Here is a 21867-nt window from a genome sequence, read left to right as displayed (position 1 = left end):
CTTGCTGATCTCTGTCCTTACATGAAAATACGCTATCAAAGCTCCCTCTGTCCTTGCGATGGATGTGACTGCTTTCTCAAGTTTTACTCTGAACATTGCAGCCACTGATATTTTACTAAAAGATGGGTATTAGATAGACATAATCCACCTAAAAGATTGTTGCAAAAATATGCTCAAGAATCTAGCTACCAGATTTAAAAAGACAACAGAAAAAGTGCAGAAATTTCAATCAAATGGCAAAGCAGCAGGTCAGCCATGAGTAGATTTTACTGAAAATCACAGACTAGTCTGAACACTATTGTTTTCATTCCATGTATATAGCTGGATTATTTCTGCATCTTTGTTAGTTCTGCAGTTGCATTCTCTCTGGTGTGTTTTTTGGCTTTCTGGGCGGGGGTGGGGGCCGAACCAACACAAGAAAAACCAAAAGAACAACCACCACAAAACCCCCACAATTTTCTGAAAGCTTCCAAGGTAAAGTTAAAAATCTGAAATCTCCGAAAAGCTAAGCAAAAGACATAATACATGAATCTCTATCTACATCAAAGAGCTGTGATTTAGCATTTCAATTGGAATTTCATTATTTTATTTTTTAATAATTCCAGACCTCTCCCCAACGGCAAACTTACAAGTACAAAGAGCATCTTTATTTCTGACAAGTAATCTAGTAGGATTCATAGCCATTATCTAGATCCTTCTGTATATTTATATTTCTTTTTTCAATAGAACGGCTGCCATGTAGTCCAGTTTAAATTTTAAATGCAAGGTATAGGACATGAAACCCAGAAAAACCTGCCTTTAGGGTCAACTATATTACCCTTTTCAGTTGTAGAACTTTTACAGGCAGCAAACTCTTTAAGTCATAAGCAGTCATAAACCAAAAAATACAACATGCTGAATTGACTCTACTTTCCTGCATTACCTTTTTCACCCAGTTCATCATACAACTCCATCCTGGCTCCAGGACAATGTATGGAAAGAAGCTGTGTTTCCTTCAAGTCTTGGAGGGGCATCAAAATCTTTGTGTAGCCAAAGGTCAGCTAACACATACATACAGGGAATGTTTGTCTGCACTGGTTACATATGTGGATAAGTAGAGATTTTTTTTCAGACTATCTTGTGTGGCAAGGTTTTGGTGGCTGGCTACAGGGACAACCTCTGTCAGATGATGTCAGAAGCTTCTTCTATGTACAAAAGTCAGTGCAGTGAGCTCCAAAATAAAACCACCACTGGCCAAGATTGGTGACAGTGATTGCATCTCTAAGAGAATATGCTTAAGAAGGGGGAAAACTGCTGTACAACAGCAGCGAAGCATACCTCAAGGTCAGTGAAAAAAAGGTGGGAGAGGAGAGGCCCCAGGCACCAGAGCAGAAATTCTTCTGCAGCCTGTGCTGAAGGCTGTAATGAGGCAGGCTATCCCCCTGCAGCCCACTGAGGTCCATGATGCAGCAGAGATCACCTGCAGCCCACAGAAGACTCCACATCTGAGCAGGTGCTTGAAGGAGGATGTGACCATGCTGGAAAACATACTAGAGCAGTTCATGAAGAACTGCAGCCCATGGGAAAGACTGATGCTGGAAAAGCTGGGAGGGAGCTCATACTGCAGCAGGGAAAGACATGATGAGGGAGGAGCAGCAGAGACAAGTGTGATAACTGACCACAGTCCCCATCCCCCATTTTCCTGAGCCACTCAGACAGAGGAGGAAGAGAAATCTAGAGCTGAAGTTGAACTTGAGAAGAAGGGAGGGGTGGGGAGAACATGTTTTAAGGTTTATTTTTATTTATCATTATCCTTTTCTGACTTTTCATTGGCAATTAAATGAATTTCTCCAAACCAAGTCTGGTTTGCCTGTGACCGTACTTGCTGAACTTTCTGCCATACTTTTTCTTCACTGTCCAGATGAGGAAGGTGAGTAATTAGAGTGACTCTGGTGGGCACCTTGTGTTCTGCTAAAGTTATCTCATCGAAACATAACCTCATTTCTCCATTGAGTTTTACTTTAGTTTCCATATTGTCTCATTTTATATGTTCTGCACAAACAAACTATACTCTGGAATTTGCTTCATGTCTCCTAATTCAGTAACATGCTACAGAGGCAATAGAGGATTTAGTATTTCCTTTCCTGTAGTTGCCAATTCTCAGCTTGTGATATCCTCTTTGACTTAGTAAAGTATCTCATTGCTGTGTGATCTCTCCTGGCTAGTTATCACCCATTCTCACTCTGTTCCATCAGGAATTCCCACAACCCCATCACACTCTTACCTTTCTCAAGTAAACAAGACCCAGCTCTCCCAAACACTCCTACTACCATAGCTCCTTGTGCTCCAACTGATACTCATGGTAACATCTGAAAGCAAAAGCAGCAACACAGATGCATGTCAGCCAATACCTGTGACATATCCACAAAGCTCAGCAGTTTTCAGTTGTTTGTCTAGCAGCTTAGCAGACAAAATACCCCTCTGACATGAAAACTTTGACAAAGAGGACAAGTTACTGCAGTTATATCCAGGCTACATGGTCATTTTAAGAGACTAACTTACTTTGATGGGGATTGTTATCACCAGCTTTTTTTTTACAACTGAACAAACTACCATTTTTGCTCTTAATGAAGGAATACCTCTCTCCAGTCCAGAAGACAGGGCTTCCACTTTTACACAAAAAGTATATACACAGATTTAAAGACACATATATATAGTCCAGTTTACTTTTAAGCATATTTCAGAAGAGAAGATCTGAGGAAAAGTAGCATACAGAATGGGAAGACAAGTTTTGAAGTAGCTGGGTCATCCAGTCCCAATAGCAAATCATTAGCTATACCACTGCATACTGTAGACAAGTTTCACAAAAAAAAAACCCTGTAAGTTTACAATGCATTCAGCACAGATAATTCTAGGAAACCATAGAGCCAGTTTCAGCAAACCTATTTTTCATACCTTACATAATGCACTGTGCTAATTAGAAGTTGAGGACTGTGGCCACTGTCAAATGGCAGATCTTTTTAAGACATACAGGGATAACTGTTCATATAAATGAGGTATCTAAGTTTGTGTGTCTGTCTGTGAACATTTCCACATCCATGTGCTGTTTGTCTCTAGAAGCAAACAAACTCAAAGTATGCATGTCAAAAGAAAAGTAATTACAACTTAATACACTGAATTTTACATTCACTGAATTTTTACATCAGCCATCTCATCACCAGTTTTGAACTCTCGAGCCTTCTTTAAGATCACCAGTATGTTAACATAAGTAATAGCTGGTGGAAAAATATAGAACAGTCAACAGAAATGTGTATGTAAAGGAGACTTTATTAATAACAACCTTGCGACTTGAGATATATCAATTTTTTGTTTCAGCACACTACCTTTTTCAATTTCAACAGCTTCTGTGTTGTCTTTAAAGCAAAACAAAGGTTTCCAATAGCCTCTCTATAGTAAAGAAGATCAGCCACCGGACTTCTGGAAGAATGCCTCTTGCCCTCCTCTTTACAAATACAGATTTCAGAGTACAATAAGCACAGGATAAACACAGGCATAAAGAGTGAAATCAACACAGACCAGTAGATCAGACATTAATCTTTCTTCATGATACTTGATTTGCAAAGCTGAAGAGTGACTATTTGTGGTTGATGTGAGAATTATGTCCACACTTCCGAAGGCAACAGAGCAAATTTGCTCCTAAAAACCTGCCTCCATCTGCTCTGCTTCACAATGCTTTCTGAAAAGTAGCATCTGCAGTGTTTGGGTGAGAAAATTTGGAATTTAAGCTCTCTGCTTAAAAACTTAAAAAACTGCCCAGGTTTTTCCAAAACAAAATATGCTATAGCCAGAGCAAAACTCCACAAGTTCTGACTTAACCAGAGATCAGACTGCCACATTTCTTTTTAATATATACAACAACCAAGTCCACTTTCCCTTCTTCCGTAATACATTTGTAACAATAGCAACTTGTGCAAAAATCATGAGCAAAAATCCTTCTTGGTAAGATCATAAGAAGAATGTTCTGAGCCCAGTTTTGCAGTTCATACAAAATCCTCACAAGGAATCCAAGCAGTTGAAGCAAGACAGCATTTTGTTTACCAGTGCTGAGAATCACTTTCACGTCCCAGAAGTCTGTCTCCCAGGCCATGATTCGTCACCCTCAGCCTGCTAGCTGTATTTTCCATTGAGCACTCTGGGCAGCCCTGGAGAACAGATAACCAACCACATGTTCTGGTTTCCCCTCTCTTAAGACTTTGTGATAGCTCTCCCCTTTTGATGCCACTGCTCCAATGATAACATAAAAAGCTTCAGTGGTCACAAGAATGCTGAACATAATAATCTGCAAGAGCCGCAATTCAGCTCACCAAAGATTTTTTACTGCACTTTAAAATTTGTTCCTCCAACAACAGCCTTGAAATGGACAAGCTTAATTGGTCTGGGAGGTAGCAAAAGCAAGGAAAATGCCTGGACAGCCATAAGAACAATCCAGGAGATTCCAGCATGCTTCCTCAAATGAGCTGAGGGGAACACAAAATTTTTAAACACAAGGAGCAGCAAACCTAAGACAGCAAGAGTTAGGCAAAGCAAGGTAAAGCCTTAAAACACAATTGTTTTATAGGAAATCATATCTTAAATTCATCACATGGACTGACTGCAAGGAACGGGCAGCTGACACCCATGCTCCAAAAAGGCACCACATGGGCCCCAGCATAGCTGAAAATTTCTTTTCAGTACCACACACAGCTTTTAGAAACTTGAAATTTCAAGCACCTATAAGCTCATGGTCTACATAAGAGAACACACAAGTGTATTTGTAAGGCACAATTCTTCAGATGCACTGTGTCTACAATCCAAGAACAGTGAGGTTATCATACCAAAATGGTCATATTGATAAGTCACCCTGTTTCTCAAAATAGGACAAACTCTCCCAGAATGAGCATTCCAAAGTCACTTTTATGTCCAAGAAGACCATCCTTGCCCCTCTGGATATACTGATTGAACAGAGCATAACTTTCTAGCACAGGCAATCCATAAGCAGTAACTCCAAAGACACTGCATAATAAATATCAAAGCATGTCAGTACACAGATATTCAATAACAGTCATACCAATTGTACTAAACAGCACTAAAGTATTCTCACCTACTTCTCTCTACAGAGATCATGAGGTCTTCCATGTTTATGTAGACCTTCGTCTTAAAGAGATGCAATAAACCTTAGACAACATTTCTTCTTCAAATTGTTTAAATTTAAGATCTTTAGAAGATCAAAATTAAAACCACTCTAGATGGCAATCATTCAGGTATCTCTTTTCTGGAAAATCAACCCTATTTTGAAAATCCAGAGATATAAAAGGCCATAACTAGATATGGTGCCTTGAAAACTAAGTTCTCTTACAGCGTTGTACACTGGTAGAATGATCTCCTATGTCTTGCTTTCTAATCCAATCTATTAGACTACTTCTTCACCTCTCTTGCTATTTGAGACAAAAAAAGTCCCAAGGGGCTAAAGCAGCAGAAAATGGAGATACACAAAGGTGCAGAACTAAGTTACTAGAAACAGTTACATCTCTATGACATCAGTCTAAATCAGAAAATGCAGCACCCAAAAAATACCTGATAGGAAACAAAATCTTGACATAATGCAGAAATGTAACACTAGAGAATAATAAATTAAACAAATGGCACTACTCTTTGTTTCAGAATGCTTTTAAACCACTTTTGTCCCAACCTAGATGAAGACTCAGTAACTCCAGAATACTCTGGCATCCTTGTTTGGCTTCACTACCCACCCTACCACACACCCTCCACACAGCCCATAAACAAGAGATACAGGTGAATCTTCAGTTAATTCACAGGAAACAAGTCCATAACAATATGGGCAACTCACTTGCTTTGAAAATTCTTTTTTATGGCACAGATATTTTAAGAGTGATCCTCAAAAGAGATAAGTTGTTACATGAACATCAGAAATAATGAAAATCTGTGTTCATGGAATTTTCTTATATATTTTTATGCTTTCTCCTGCAGTAACACAGTTTGCCTCCAAATCCTTACAGTTTCCATTCCCTGCAATTCCTTTGGTTTTCCTCAAGATCCTCCTTTATTTCCTGTGTCCTTGTCAGAGAGACCGTATAGAGAGACTGCAGCTGTGTGGAAGCAAAATACTGTCTAACTGTCCAACAACTACCCATGTCCACAGATCAATAAGTCAGACAAAATAGCATCAGATCCCTTCAAGCTGTTTGCTTGAGAAAGCAGACTAATTTATCTGATACTTAACCAGTAATGTACTAGAAACCTTTTTAAAAAGCCAAAAAGCCTCACTCAAGTTTGAAGCTTTTTACAGAGAAACAGGACTAAGCAAACAAGGATGACAATTTATTTAAGAATGCCAATTTTTAAGCTTTACTTAAGAATGCCAATTTCGCTTTTACATGGGAAAGCAGCCTGAGGAGGCCATATACTACAGTTTTTCACTCTTTTCCTACTTCCTGCTGTGTTCATATTTTCTATTATTGACTGAATTCTTGTTTGTACCATTCTCCCTTAAAAATACTATAAAAAATGTATACACCAGTAGAGTTATCATATTAGAAACACTGGTTTGGTAAAGACTAACAAAAAAGGATAAGAACACATCAGTGAATACATTTTTTTATTTTTTACATACCCTTCAAACTTGGAAAAAAATCCCTCTCATTGCTGAACACATCTCTCAGTTAAGTTACCTGGCACTTTCTGTACCAAGTTATGACAGGAAAGACAGGACCCAACATCCCCTATACTTCTAGGATTGAAAAATAAAAATTGAAGTGCATACTTTTGTCTGTCAGATGAAAACAGACTGTACATAAACCAGCAAGTAAGTCAGGAAGAAGGGCTGAAGGGCAGAAGTGTAGCTCTGCTTCAAATACAGAGCTATTGATGTTTTACCCAGAAGCATTTATAACTTAAATACCCAACTCAAAAGGTACTTTTGGGTGTGTGGGGGGGAAAGCACGTGAAAAACATCAAGGTTGAAAAAAAAGCAGTCTCACAGAATTGAGGTGACACTTGTATGACAAAGAAAACTGAGTTCTCACCATCATTTCTGACCTTGTGCAATCAGGCCAGTCCCAAACTGCTGCTCCTTTATTTGCAATGCCTGAAACAGGCATCCCCAGGCTAAAGGTAACATGCTTACTATACAGTAATTGAACGTTTTAAGGCTGCAAGAAACTGCTGGATATCTGATAATTCAATCCCCCTGCTCAGACCAGGCCAATTTAAAGTAGTGCCTTGTCTGGCAAAGTTCTGAATCTCTCCAAAGTTGTAAGGTTCATAATGTCCACAGTTCTCTGCTTCAGAGTGAAGGAAGATTCTTCCTAAAAATATCTGCCACATAGTTAGGTGCTTCAGCCTGAGCCCTGTTCCCAGTGACTTGCCTTACCAGCATGCCAAACTCTGGCACTAACTTTTCTTCATCTGCCATAAGAGGAGGAGAGAGGCCATTAGGATCTCTCAGCTGGGATCTCCCTGGGCCATCTCTTCAATCACGCTGGGAAATCCTAGTGTCCTCTACCTCTCCTCACAGTTCCCATGCTCCAGCCCCTATGTAAGCTTGCTGCCCTTGAACGAGCGAGCTCCACGAGGTCAGGAGCTGCTACCCACACATTCAATCCCCTCGTTGAAGGCAAACAACTCTGCCCCAGTGCAAGCCTCAGCCTTTGCTGAATGCCGTAAGGTCCCCAGCTCTCCAGGCTGTCAAGATCCCTCGGCATAGCACACCTGCACCCCAATATACTGACTGGTCCTCACCACAAACGTAATCAGTGACATCGCTGAGGATCACGATTCCACTAGAGATACGCTGTTCCATAACTGGACTTTTTCCAGGTTTGTAAGGTAACACAATCCTAGTCACTACTGAGAAATTTTTACCATATTTACCACTTTCATAGCTTTTTCCTAATCCTTCATATTCAATATGCCTCATCAAATAAAAAGCTGCCAAATGCAACAAATCCTGTAAGTTATTTTTCCTCAGTGTCCAAATTCATTATTAGTAATATTTTTGGTACCTCGTTGCATAAAAGTAGAACCAATATCCTATGGGCACAAGAGACTGACAGTGTTTTAAAAATAAATTGAGTTTTAATAAAGAAAAGAATATTTTTCTATGATTCACTTTTTCAGTCCAACTCAACAGGCCCTTATGACAAACAACATCACACACATCTTGACTCACTTTCTCAAAATAATGTCCCTGTAGTATGTACCTCAGTTTGCTGATCTTTACAAACATAAACACATATTTATGTCTTAAGTTTGAAGACACTTGTCTCACTGGTAGCTAAAAGCTTTCACTTCCAAGCCTCCAAAAATCAAAATGCATTTCTGAAACAGCTCAGACGTCTAACCTGTACCCAACCTCCAAAATAAGCTGCAAAAGCAATTTTCAGATCGTATCATAAACACTTTATGTAAACTTGCTCAAAAACACACACACAAACCACAATGATTACCGACTCACAGGGTTTCTGTGCCAAAAGGCTCAATATCCTACTACTAAATCTGCATGATAATTCTTTCCAAAAACTACTGCTTACTCTGCTTGGCTCTGGGCCATTTCAACTTATAAACAGGAAAAAAGTGATGCCATGGAAAAGATATGTACAGAAAGCCTGCACACACTAAAAAAAGCAGATAAACACATTTTTAATGGAAATTAAAAAAAACACTTTAAAACATTGACTTGTAGGTAGAGAGGCAAAAAAATCCACCACAATCCAAATCCAGCAAACATTTGCACAGGTTTTTAATGAAAGCAGAAGTATCCACGTGCCTAAAAGCCAAACCTTCACAGAGCAAGAACCCAAGCAGAGAGTAAGCACAAATCTCTAATATTCTCACTCTGGAACCTGAATATATTTTAGGTGCCAAGCAGCAAAAGATAAAGAGGAGATAACTTTCAGCTGTGCTGAAAAACCAGGCAGCAAATGTTTTCAAACTGTATGTTGCTGTTGTGTGGTGCAAGTTCAATCATACGACACAGGAGCTGTTCCAACAGACAGACCCAACTGTTCCATATACACAGCTAATGTTTCTAGCCATACTTTGTGGTTTAATAGCCATTCCTCGGGCTCTTACACAACTAGAAGTCATGCAAACAAATACAGTGCATGGCTTTCAGCAATTCTGAGACTATTTAAGGGTAGGCTTCCTAACAGGGAGTCTTCCAGGCATGCAGATTATGAAGCATTTTAATAAGATTCACAGAATTCATTCTTTACTCCTCCAGAGGCTGGCAGAAAACTTACAACATCACTACCTTCCTCATACCCTCCTTCCAGAAAAAAAGCACACAAGCACAAATAACATTTTTTTGGAAGTACAGATTGGTAGTATTACAGGAAGAAATGCATTTCCACTATTCATAAAGGGTATCAGATACAATCATAACACCCTCTAAAAAAAGTTAGAAGTTTAAAAAGTTAAAGCAATATTCTTTACTGATACTGGCTGCACACCCTTGTGCTACAGTTGTGTACCTTACACAGATCAGAAATTCAGTTAAAGACTTAAGTAAGTTTTTCAGGAGGTTATGTTGCTGTAACTTTTTTTCCTGTTGTTTGGGGGAGGGTTGGTTTGGTTTGGTTGTTGTAATTGAAATGCTAGAGTAGTTTCCTTTAATATTTTAGTTTCCCATTTGGGATTGTCCTAGAAACTGGTGACCAAGCCCAAATGCTTAGAGATGTGAACTCTGAAATACTACAATGTTGCATTGAAGGCTTATTATGACAGCCTATGTTCAAGAACACCACACCAGCTGCCAGACAATGCAGCAAGCAAGCCAGACCGTTTGTCTGGATGCAGAACCCCAGTTATTACAGAAGACATTAGAGAAGCATCTTGACACACTTTCCCAGCAGAAGACTGATAACAGATGTTACTTTTTCATGCATCATGGTGGCAAAGGGCTTGCATAAGACGGATGATAGAGAGACTCAACCTAAACACAATGCCAGGGATAATGGGAACAGCAACTCCGGAGCTTAGAGCTCAGTTGCCAGGCTGTCCATTGAGAAAATCTAAGGAAGAGTGTTTTAAGAATGAACATTTGGAGCATGTGTGTGCATTTCAGAAGTTCAGAAAACACTGTATGTCATGCTTGCTTAAAATAGTTGTGAAAATACCTATGACATACTTATTACTTATTTTAAAAACTTACCGCATTTTTCCTTAAGTGAAGTATGCATTCTTTGCCCTACATTACACAACAAGCAACTTCCTGAAGGAAGCTTTATTTTAAGTCATCAAAGCACAAGAACAAGAGTATTTTTCCTATCAAGAACGGAGGATCTTTTCTTTATGCAAGGGATTCTAACAACAAAGCATTTACTGTAGTTCACATAGAAAAACATGGAAAAAATGGTTTAGAATATGCATATAAGAATGCAACCAGAAGGTGTTAAGAAAAAAAAAAAAGGCACTAAAAAAGTACATAAGAAACATAAGAAAACAAACAAAACCCAGTAAAACAAAGGTGGGGAAAAGCAGCACTATCTTATTAAAATATTCATGTAATGGGAGCTCTCAGTGTGCCATGATTTAACCCTAAGTACCAGCAGCAGCTCTCCATGACTCTCCCCCTTTGCCAGTGGGACATGAGCAAGAATCAGAGAAGGGAAAACTCGTGTACTGAGACAAGAACAGTTCAGTAATTGAAATAAAGTAAAATACTAAAACAACATTAATGATATAGTATTACAATTGTAATGGATAGGGAGATGAGGAGGGTGGGAGGAAGGGGTGACCCAGGAATAAAACCCAAGAGAAACAAGTGATGCACAACACCATCAGTCGCCAAACACTGACTGATGCCCCAAGTACCTGCCAGGAAGAAAATTAACTCTATTCCAGCCAAAACCAGGACACTGAAAAAATCGTAATGTTTTCTCTTATTCTGATACCCTATCTTACTGTTAACCCATCCACATCTTGCATCACATTAACAGTGACAACCCTTAGGTTTAGATGATACATCTCCATTTGAACTTCCAATATGAAGCAGATGCCATACAAGACCATTTAAAATACCTAAGATGCAAGAGCTAACAAAAAGGTTGCAAAGCTATTAGTTGAAAAAGATTTAAAGCCTATCTTTCCCAGGGGGAAAGAAAAATAATAAAAAAAAATTGGTCAAAAAGATTCTGTCTGCATGTGGATTTCATTTTGCCAAGAAAATTTGTGGGTGAAAAAGGGCTGTATAAGCAGCAAAACTAAACATAAAAAGGCAAAGAAAAGAACTCTGAACCCCACTTTTATTTTTTAATTAAACACAGCTTTTCCAAGAATTTACAATGTTCTCAATCATGCTTAATAGTCTTTACAGAAGTTTCTCATTTTAACCTTTCTGTGACAAGGCAAAAATATTTCTCAAGCTCAGTATTTTAATGTCTTAGACCAAAAGGATAATTTAGATTATTTCATAAGCAGATGTTCCAAAGCAGAGCATGCATTTCCAAATTAAAGACATATCTCTGGTCTTCTTGCTATTATTAAACTGAAATTTGTATTTTAGAGAATATTCTGAATTTTTAATTTCCAGGCTTTTGCATATTTTACATCTAAAATATGACAGATTAGACAAGGATCAAGCTGTTCATACTCTATGAACTACAATCAGAAGAACTGTATATTAATATTATGTATTTTCTTTAAAATAGATTTGTTTCAGTCTCACACTATCCGTAAATACTTATGTTGGGGGTGGGGGGGGTGGCAGTATATTAACACTTGCTAGCATCCACTTGAGCTGCCTTGATGCTGGCACCTCCAAAGGCACACCTCCAAAGAACAATTTTAGGCCATAAAATCGTGATTTCCAGTTGCTGTAAATACTACAAGGTGAAAGTGAAATAAAAATATAAAACTGATAGTCACAGAGCATGGCATAAAATCGAAGTACCTTATCTGAAAATAATTAAGGAAGTACATTTGCATTTATTTTCCAAATAAATCCAATAAATATGCAACTCATATCTTTCATAACCAACTTCTTGAAACAAATGTTTATTATATGTCTATTAACATTAGATCTGTCATTATTATAATCTATTCAAAGTACAACTAATTTATGTAAAAAACAAAGCCTCCTATCTTCCTTTATAATCCAAAGGTAGTGAAACTAACATACCAACATTATAATAAGTAATTCTGATATGCTAAAGGTTGTTGCAATCTCGTGTCCAAAACAGATTATGTTCAAACATGCAAAGTAACAGATTTACAATATTGTGGTAATTCTAACCAGGAAGTACCATCAAGCCATTTCATTACATCACAGTTTGACCAAATTAAAATGGAGATGCTCCAGTGATAGTTTCTGGTTTCGGTGGGTTTTTTTTGTTCGATTGCTTATTTTTTCTTTAATCTATCAAAATCAATTGTAACTCTTGAAAAGTCTCCACATATTGAACATGCTTCACTTGTTCCTACCAAGAAGGTATCTTTCCATCTCATTTTATTTTATATGGTTATAAAGCTGTGAAGGCATCACCAGGTCATAAATAAACTAGTATCTATCACCAGCCATGCCAGAATTAAATATGACTCTCACTGTAAAGCCACATTAACTGCTCTCCAGTTTGAGAACAAAACCACAAATACCACACAGAGATGGTATAACTATGCACAACTGCTAAAAGCACAGAAGTTTTGTATGTGTCAATATGAACATACAATTCTACTGTAACTGCTCAGCATATACAGAATTAAGCAGAACCACTAAGAATTCAGCTTTCTACTGCACTTAACTGGCACCTCATATAACCTTCACAAGAAGTCCAGCTCCTCACATTCTACAACCAGCTAGGCTTGAAAACTGGCACTAATCCTTTCAGCAGAAGTTTCAGCTTCTCCAAACTGAAAGACTTAGCAAATGCATAGTTATCTGACAAAATAAGCACTTTCCATTTCCCCTCTTAATATAGGACTTAACCTCATGTGCACCTTTAAAAACAACTAAACTAACTAAAGACTTAGCAACAGAAGGATAGAAAGCAATATTAAGTAGACTTAGTAAAGTTCAACAGATGACATCCAAAGACCTGATACGAGTAACAAAGACGTTTAAGAGAAAAGCTGTTTTCACCAGTTATGGACATAACAACATGTCTAAAATACAGCACAACTTCCAAAAGCCATCTTTCCTTTCCAAATGTTGCAACAACTGAGAATATCAATACAGACCTGAAAAACAACAACAAAAAACCACACCACCCTAAGATTTTCCACTACAGACACATTTTTCCTAGCTGACAACCTTTCCTCTAGGTAAATTACTCTTTTTCACCAAGGAGATGCAGGTACCCCAGTGGAGGAAAAGTACTTTATGGAAGTGAAATGCCTTTTAAGATCAGGATCAATTTTCTAAATGAAGTAAAGAATCAGCAACATTTCTAGTCCAATATCCTTGCACATTTGACAGCCATGAATAGAGACTTTCCATACTGCTGGCACTGGAAAAAACACTTTTTCCATACTGGAAAAAAAAAAAAAAGAAACAACACCAAAACAGACCAAACCATCACTGAACATTTTTCTGCTGGGGGAAAAGGCATAGCAAAGATTCTCTCAATCTTAATTGCTGCTTAAAGTGCAGTGCCTCTCAATGTCTGAAGATTAGATAGTAATATGGGTTTTTACCAAAAGTTAACACATTAGGATCAAGAGTACAACTAAGGATGCTCAGCAAAACAATCTAAATTTGGCCCTAATGCCTGAGTTTAGTTCATCATTTTTCCCTCTGGTGACATATATTTGACTGCGAAAGATAGACCTTCATGAAGAGTCTTTCCCTTTGGAGAAAAGCAAGCAAAGAAAAAAACACTCCTCATGCCCAGTCTAGAAATCCCCTGGATTTGTCTGTAAATTATGACATTATTTCAAAATTATAATACAAACCACATATCATACCACCTAAAAATGTTTTATGTATTTTTTAGACAATGACTAGCAACAAACATTTACCTGCTGCTCTGACTTAAGTATACTGTAAAACTTCATTTGGGTGTCTGCAAGAGCTCTTTTGAGAAAAATCATTCTGGCTATTGCAAGTACCATTAAACACAGGATCCATGTTAGTGCATACCAAAACTTCAGAAGTAACCCCAAAAAAGCCCCTTTCTGGAGAACAAAAAAGTCCAGTATTCCTTAATCCAACATTAAGATCTTTGTACCCTAGGCTTATGATGATTTTATTATGTGGTAAAGGTTAGAGTACTTCTCTCTACCATTACTTTCCAAATCGTGGAAAATACAAAAGCTTTTATCTCCCAACAGTAGCATACTAGGTCAATTTGTCTATAGGATTGCTAAGAGCTTAAGAAGATTAAGAGAGATCAGGCTTTAAGATAAGGTTATCATCTATACCAGGAATGTCCATGCAATTTTAAAACAAAAAACTGAAATAAAGCTTCATCAGATAAAACCTCCATTTCCATATAACACATACTGGAAAAATATTTTTCTCCTATATATTTTATTTGGAAGGCCTGGGAGAGACTAATCTGCCCCATGTACTGTGCAGTCTCAGGACATAGCAAAAGCTGCTTTTGAAGCATGTAATACAATGCAAAAGTAAAATTTCAAACTCTCCCTTAACTTTCTGTATTGTAATCCTTTATTATGTTGTCAATCCCGAATTTCAAGAGCAGCTTGTCTTTAAAACCACTTCATTTCAGAGCAAGATTTCTATCAGTATAACCATCCATACCATAGACTCCGGTAAATCACCCAACTAAGTGCCCAAGACATAAGCACCACTAAAAATACACTCTAAGAAAAGACTTAATTAGACACCTCGTTTCCTCACCCTCCAGGCCCAAAGAACGATGTCTTGTTTTCTGACCTTCTCCCATACCACTTCCTAATTAGTAACTTCACATACGTATAAACAACTTCATTCTGGCTGCCATTCACAAAGAACAGCTTAGGAAAACATCTAAGGCCCTGATCCCAAAACCACACAGACACGCGTTTAAATATAAGCATGTGGGAAACTCCAGCATAGCCTTGGAAGCGGCTCTTGTGTTTGATTATAAACAAGCACATCAACCCATATGTTGAGACCACAGTCCTGAAAACATCGAAGCTTCAGGATGAACGAACCACATGCCCAAAACCAGCTCCTCAGAGGGATCCTGCTGTGGAGCGGTTTCTAAGAGGAAATCCAAAAACATGTCTATGGAACTGATGATGAGAGCCCCGAAGACACTCAACGGGGGTCTCACAAGCCAAAAGCCGAACTTGCAGTCAGGATTTTGGAGCAGCACGCAGGAACTTGCGACGACCAGTCACTGTGCTCCGTGAATTCCCGCAGTTACCGGCAGCCCGCCGCGAGGGGAGGAGCCTGGCTCCGGGCACGGATATGGACACGGACACATCGCCCCCTCTCTCTCTCTCTCTCTCACTCACACACACACACACACGCACACATACACAGGCACACATACACACACAAATCCTTCCAGGAGCGGGGCGCAGCCGGCAGGCTGCAGAAGGGCGGCAGCTGCTGCGCAAGGGAGGCAGGGCGGCAGAGCGGGCGAGGCCCCGGCGCTGCCCAGGGCACATCTAAGTGTGATGAGACGCAGGCTGGAGGGCGAGCGCACACGGTGCCCCGCACAGCGCAACCCCTGCGGCTGCACCGGCGGGCAGGGGCGAGGGGCTGGAGAGCGCCGGCGGTAGCAGCGCGACAGCCGGAGGCGCCCGCCCGAGCGCCAGCACTGCGGGCCGCCCGCGCTTCGCTCCGCCGCATCCCGACCGACCGACCGTCGGGGAAAGAGCCATCGCCGCGCCGGGCACCGGCTCAAAGGCGGCCCCGAGCTGCCGTCCGGGCGACACATGGCTTGCCGCCAGCCGCCGCCGGCGATTCGCCTCCCCCGTGCTCAGAACAGCGGGAGTTTGCCCTCCCTCCTGTCCCGTCCCGCCTGTGGCCCCCACTCGGGAACGGACCCCGGGCGCTGCGGAGGGCAACTCCGCGGCCCTGCGGCCCGGCTGCGCTGCCAACCGGGGGTGGGACGCCCGGACCCGCTCCCAGTCCCCCGGGGCCCCTCTCCCGCTCACCTGGTGGCGGGGCTCTGGCGCCCGGGACGCCGCGGGGTGCGCCGTGCCCGGCGGGGCTGCCCCGGCCCTGGCTCCGCGCTCCCGCCTCCGGCAAGCTCGGCCCGTGGAGGGGCGGCGGCGGGCAGAGGGCGGCGGGCGGCGGTAAGCGACCGGAACCGCCGCTCATGGCGAGTCCCGGGAAGCCGGAGCAGGAGCGGACACGGGCGCGGGTCTGGGAGAGTGCCGGGAGAAGGGAGGCAGCCGAGGGGGAGGTGGAGGCGGCGACGGCGGCCCCACCACCGGGGGAGGAGGCAACGGAGGAGGCGGGGGGCGGCGGAGGGGAGGAGGAGAAGGCAGGCAGGAAGGGGGCGGCGGAAGAAGCCACCCATCTGCCGCGCCGGCCCGCCTCGCCGGCCTGGCGATGGTGCCGCTCACCGCCGGTCTCCTCGCCCCGCGGAGCGGCGCCGCGGGCCCCCTGGCGGGCGGGGGCAGGGAGCCCGGCGCCGGGCTGCGTGCCGGGGACGGCCGAGCGGGCGGCCACCGGCATCGCTGGGCGCTCCGGCCGGCCGGTGGCGGCCGCCGGCCCAGGAGCAGCCCCACCGCGGAGCCGGCGGAGCGGTCAGCGGCAGCGGGGACGCGTGGGTGGCATGGGCGGCGTGGGGAGCCTCCGGCCGGGGCGCAGCCCACCGCCGGTCGGGCAGCGGGGGCCGGTGCCCAGCGGTGCCGGCCGCTCCAGCCGCGCTGCTGCTTACTGCTGCCGCCGAGGGGGAGGGGGAAGTCTCCCCGCCTGCTTCCCCCCTCCCTGCCTCCCTCCTTCCCTCCCTGCCTCTAGCCCCAGCGGCCCGCCGGCAGTCCGGCGCCTCCCCAAGGCCTCTCGCCGCTCGCAGCAGCGCTGCCGCAGGGCGTGACGACCCGCGGGGCGCGCACAGGCGCGGCCGCCCCGCACTGCGGCGGTGCCCCCTCGGGACAGCGGGAGCGGGGTCCATGCCGGGAACCCCGGCGGGCCGCAGCCCTCCCCGAGCAAGCCCTGCGCGCAGAGCCCGGAACCATCCTGCCCCGGGCCGCGTTCCGTCTCCGCGAGACGGGGCGCCGCCGCCGCGGGCCCTTCACCCTCGCTGTCCGGCTCCGCGCCCCCCGAGTCGGCACGGCGCTCCCGGGACGGGGCGACGGCCCGGGGCAGGGGACAAAGGTCGCGATCTACGGGCCAGCCGGCCTCCCCAGGCACGTGTAGGGAGCGGGGACCGCCCCATCCAGGCGTCAGCGGGGGGCGGTGGGTACCGATCACTCACAGGGACACACCGCGCTTGCTGGTGTATGCAAAACAGTCAAGGATGTCGGTAAAGGGATAGGTTAAGGACAAGGGATGTCCTTAAGCTGTCACGATGACGCCGGTTTCGTTGTCAGATGAGCAACATTCTAGCAAGTCAGTTGGCTTGAGGAGACTCTAGGAGCGCAGCTAAGATTTTCTCTGAAAGTAAGGGAAATGCCTCTGTGCCCGGGAACATGCGTCTCTGCGGTGCGGAGAAACAGCTCCGTGTGCGGAGCGAGCCCAGCGGCTTTGGTTCTCAGGATGGGCGGAATGGTGGGGAAAATTACACCCGCGTTAACAAAGAAAATTCACAGCGAAATTTACTACCTAGAGGGGTAAACACTTGCTGTCCTCGGTGGACTAACTAATTCTTTGAGATCTAAATGTGCAGACAGAGAATTCGTTTCATTTTGCGCATCACGGTAGTGCTGCCTTCTCCTGTGCAATGCTGTGTGTGGGAAATGTTTCCACAAATCCTGCATTTACCAGCATTGCCCCACCGTGCCAGTCTTTTCCCTCACTCCCTGTCTTTTGGTTGAGGTTTTCATCCAATGTGGAAGCAGGTGATTTTGTGATGAATCATTTTTCACTCACTTCCTGGGGGGAAGTTGCTTTAAAACTACTCCTGTGTTGACGGTAATACCTAAAAGTGCATTGTGGCACACACTTCTTTTTTTGTGAGCCCTCCAAAAATTTGAATACTAATTATACACTACAGGAAAAGGTGTGAAAATAGCACCAGTCCTTCAGATAAGACAATCTTTACAATCTTTTTGTATGTAGATTGTCTTCCAGAAATAAGCAAGAAAAGATACTTTTGCAGTATGAAGTTACTTCCACTGTTGACACGCTCCAGACTGCAGGCTGTCTGGAAGTTCAGGAAGGCTGTTCCTGTGCATTTTGGGGCAGGAGTCTTGCAGACGTAAGCTGACAGTTGCGGTGCACTGCACGTCATTTGCTTCTGGAGCTTTGGTGTTCCATTTTCCTGTTAGTTCTAAATTTAAACAAAGCCTTTTCAAGATAACTTAATTGCAAAACCTAGATCCAGATTTTATTTTTTTTTTTTTCCTGGAGTCATTTTACTCAAGTATGATAAGAGATACTACCTTTAGTTTAATACCTTATTAGAGTAAGTGCCACATTTGGAAAAGAGGCAAGCTTTTAACAGTGGACAAAAAGCCTTCAGACCTGCTTAAAGTCTTCAAGTACTTAAAGACAAGGTTTTGTCTAAGGTTTAAAACAAATTGTTTTTCTAAACATAAACATACTCATGGCTATCCAGAATTACAGTCCTAGGTAGTTTATATCAAGCAGATCGAGGGAATAGTTATAAAAAACCTTTTTTCCCTCCTTTGTTGTGATTTTTTGTTTTAAAGTGTACAAACTTGCAATGCTGCCTAAAAACAGTACAAAATTTGGAGTCTAGGTTTCCATACCTCTCCCAATGATCTGGAAGAATCAGTTACATGAATGATTTTCAGGGTTCTTACTGTGATACAATGTTGAAAACTGTGGGATTAGATATTTCTTTCACTAAAAATTGAAAAAGTTAGACATCCACTGTACCCAGAGCATCTCTTAAAAGCTGATAGCCTCTGAAGTGGTCTCCATAAGCCAGACTTTGCAATGGGGTGATTTCCACCATGAATTCTTTATCTCTGTTTTGCTTCGGTTGGTGCTGCTGAAGTCCCTGATGATTTGAGAAAGAAAATTACTGCAAGTAAGGCTGGCAAGATTGAAAAAGCTGATTATGGACCTTGAAATTGATGTGATAACTGACCTGTGGAATGCCTGAAAAGACATTTGAGGTATTCATCTGAAGAGGTGAGACAACCTGTAACCTGGGTGAAGTGTCCATGCAGCGATGCTCATGGCACGGGTAACAGCAACAGCTGGAAACCACGGTGCTGCTGGAACACTGCGGTCTAACCACAGTAACTGAGATGTGGAGGGACAAGCTGCGTGCTGGAGCACTGCACCAGTGGCTAGGAAATGTTCAGAAGGGGCGGGCAAGTAGGGAGGAGTCAGGATGATATTACCCTCAGTGTGAAAAATGGATGAACTACAGGGAGCTGCCATGGAAAACCAGCAATGATCAGGTAAAATGGGTAAAAATATATAGGTAAAAAGTGGGGTCAAGCAAACAAGGGAAACCTCATGGCTGATGTTTACTACAGGCCACCAGATCTAGGGGAGGATGTTAATGAAGTTTTTGGTTCAGCTACAGGAAGATTCACACTCCAGGCTCTGATCCTGATGAGGGGTTTCAGCCACTCTGCCATCTGCTTTAAGGAGGCCAGGAGGCTCCAGAGTGCATTGAGGTCTTAATCCAGGTGATAGCACAGCCAAAGGAGAAACTTTACCACAATAATAAGAATAATAAGAAAGACTTGTGCAGGTATGTGGTTGGAAAAGGAGACCAAAGAAAATGTAAGCTCCCAATAAATTAGACAGGATAACTGGCCTCATATAGAAAAGGCTGAGGCACTCAACATTTTTTTGCCTCACTTTTCAGTGGTAAACTCTCTTCCCACATTTCTCAAGCCCCTTGTGCCTAATCTAAATTAACCCCTCTTTGGTTTAGACTAACTCTTCTCCATTAAGTTTTGATTTGTACAGAAAAAATAGGCACTTCAAATGTGTATGAGAAATACAATGTGGAAGGGACAGTGCAGGCTAGATAGATGGTTTCATCATGCATTTTACTTTATCAGTGGCAGGATGTTTCTCATCCTTTCAGTGGCTGCTCTGGATTAAACTGGATAGTCAGGCTCTATGTAGATTACAAGATTTTTGCCCTGTGGTGGCAGGTTTTCCACAAGAAACTAAGGTAAAACAGTTTCAGTCATTCTAAATTTCTTATACTCTAGTCTTTGGATATATTAAAATGCCCATCAAAGAGGTATGTTGTGAAGCTCTTCCATGTTGCAGTGGAGAATGTGACATTTTTTGTAGTAGATAATGCATCTTTATCCCACACTGAAAAACACCATGCATCCATCCATCCCTCCCTCTGTTTCTGAACAAACAGTAGCAGAAATATGAACCAGATTTTTCAAATGACTATTAGACATGGTGGCTAATATTTAAACCCAATGTGAAATTGCATGATTGTCATAGCTACCAATTAATGGTAAAAGAGTGTAGCCAGACTGAATGGGATGTCAAACTGAAGAAAATTAGACCTGCTACTGCAGATTTAAAAGCTATCCTTTAGGCAGTTAGACTCCTGGACTATGTTCACTCATCTCCTGCTTGGATTTTAGCAAGCTCTTGTTGACATTTTGCATTACAAGCTACCTTCTAATGCTATCCATCCTGTGGATTGAGGAAAGAATTGGATAATTGAATTGAGATGATTTTGAATTTATATTGATAGAAGAACTGATATATTAGTGTCATAACTGTTAAAAGAACTAGAGGAGTGAGGAACTGTTATTAAGTCTCATTCTCCCTGTGCAGCTGCCAGTAAAAAAGGTCTCATGGCACATGGCAACTGCCAATAGTTTACAGAGCTTTGAACAGTGTCCCTGAACCACTCACTGCAGCTGTTCCCAGGAAAAGTGATGTAGTTAATACTCTTAATGAATAAGATGCACGTACTGAACACCAGCAGTATACTTCAAATATCTTGGTGTGGTATTTGTAAATCAGGAGAGGATTCAATACCTCTTACTCAAAAAACACAGAGTTGCTTTGCTGGACTTTCAAGGGAGAGGAATAAGGGAAACTGTGATAATGAAACTAGTCATTACTGAGGCTTGGATACAATCCAAGACTTAAGTTTTCTTTCTCCTCCACTAGGAACTGATAAATGAGTAAGTGAAAGCTGTCATTCAACCTGCATACTACAGAAGCTAACTATCTAGAACATATACTAAGTATTCCCTGGAACTTTATTAATGCTCTGATGATGGAAGAATGTTGACATATAACTGGAGACAACATATAATGCTGACAACATCTGAAAAGATAGGAAGCTTCATGTATCAGACAATGCTAACCCTTGCATTGAGAAATCTGGTATTCTGTATTGTAAACCCACAAAAATTGGTAAACTCTGCAGTAACTTGGACAGTGAAGTTCAAATATCAAAAATCTCACATCAATGCTGGCAGAATTCTAGACTTCAACTTGATCTGTATGCTTAGGACCTGCATGAATAAATAAATAAAGCATGATACCTGCTGGAATTTTTTGAATCACAACAGAAATTTAACAAACTGCTGGGCATCATTGGTGTGATATTTTTATGGGATTCACACCATCTGCATCTGGCATATTGCATCTTATATCCTATGACCATTGTATTATTGTGTTCTGTTTTATTAGCCTTTTTTATTCTTGTGCTGGTATATTTGTATATTGTTTTTCTCTCCTGGTCAAAAATATATCACATTTAACACATGAATTGTTAAATGATTACCTGCCAGTAAGAATACTGTCTCCTTCCAGATGTTCCATCATAGTGTATAAGAAATGTGTATATAATC

General features: G+C 42.2%; 1 protein-coding gene across 1 annotated transcript in view; it reads right to left on the bottom strand.

The window, feature by feature from the left end:
• Nucleotides 1-16612, bottom strand: part of RNF38 (ring finger protein 38) — a 107685-nt gene extending 91073 nt beyond the window's left edge. Inside the window, exon 1 of the mRNA XM_014260979.2 lies at nt 16087-16612. Coding sequence (XP_014116454.2) covers nt 16087-16612 — 526 coding nt within the window. The remainder of the gene's footprint in view (nt 1-16086) is intronic.
• Nucleotides 16613-21867: the final 5255 nt, after the last annotated feature.

Source organism: Pseudopodoces humilis, chromosome 4 (assembly GCF_049639895.1).
Source record: "Pseudopodoces humilis isolate 2021_Gansu_Grassland_sample_001 chromosome 4, ASM4963989v1, whole genome shotgun sequence".
Classification (NCBI taxonomy): Eukaryota; Metazoa; Chordata; class Aves; order Passeriformes; family Paridae; genus Pseudopodoces; species Pseudopodoces humilis.
Note: the sequence above shows the minus strand (reverse complement) of the source record. Positions and strands in the feature narration are given on the sequence as shown.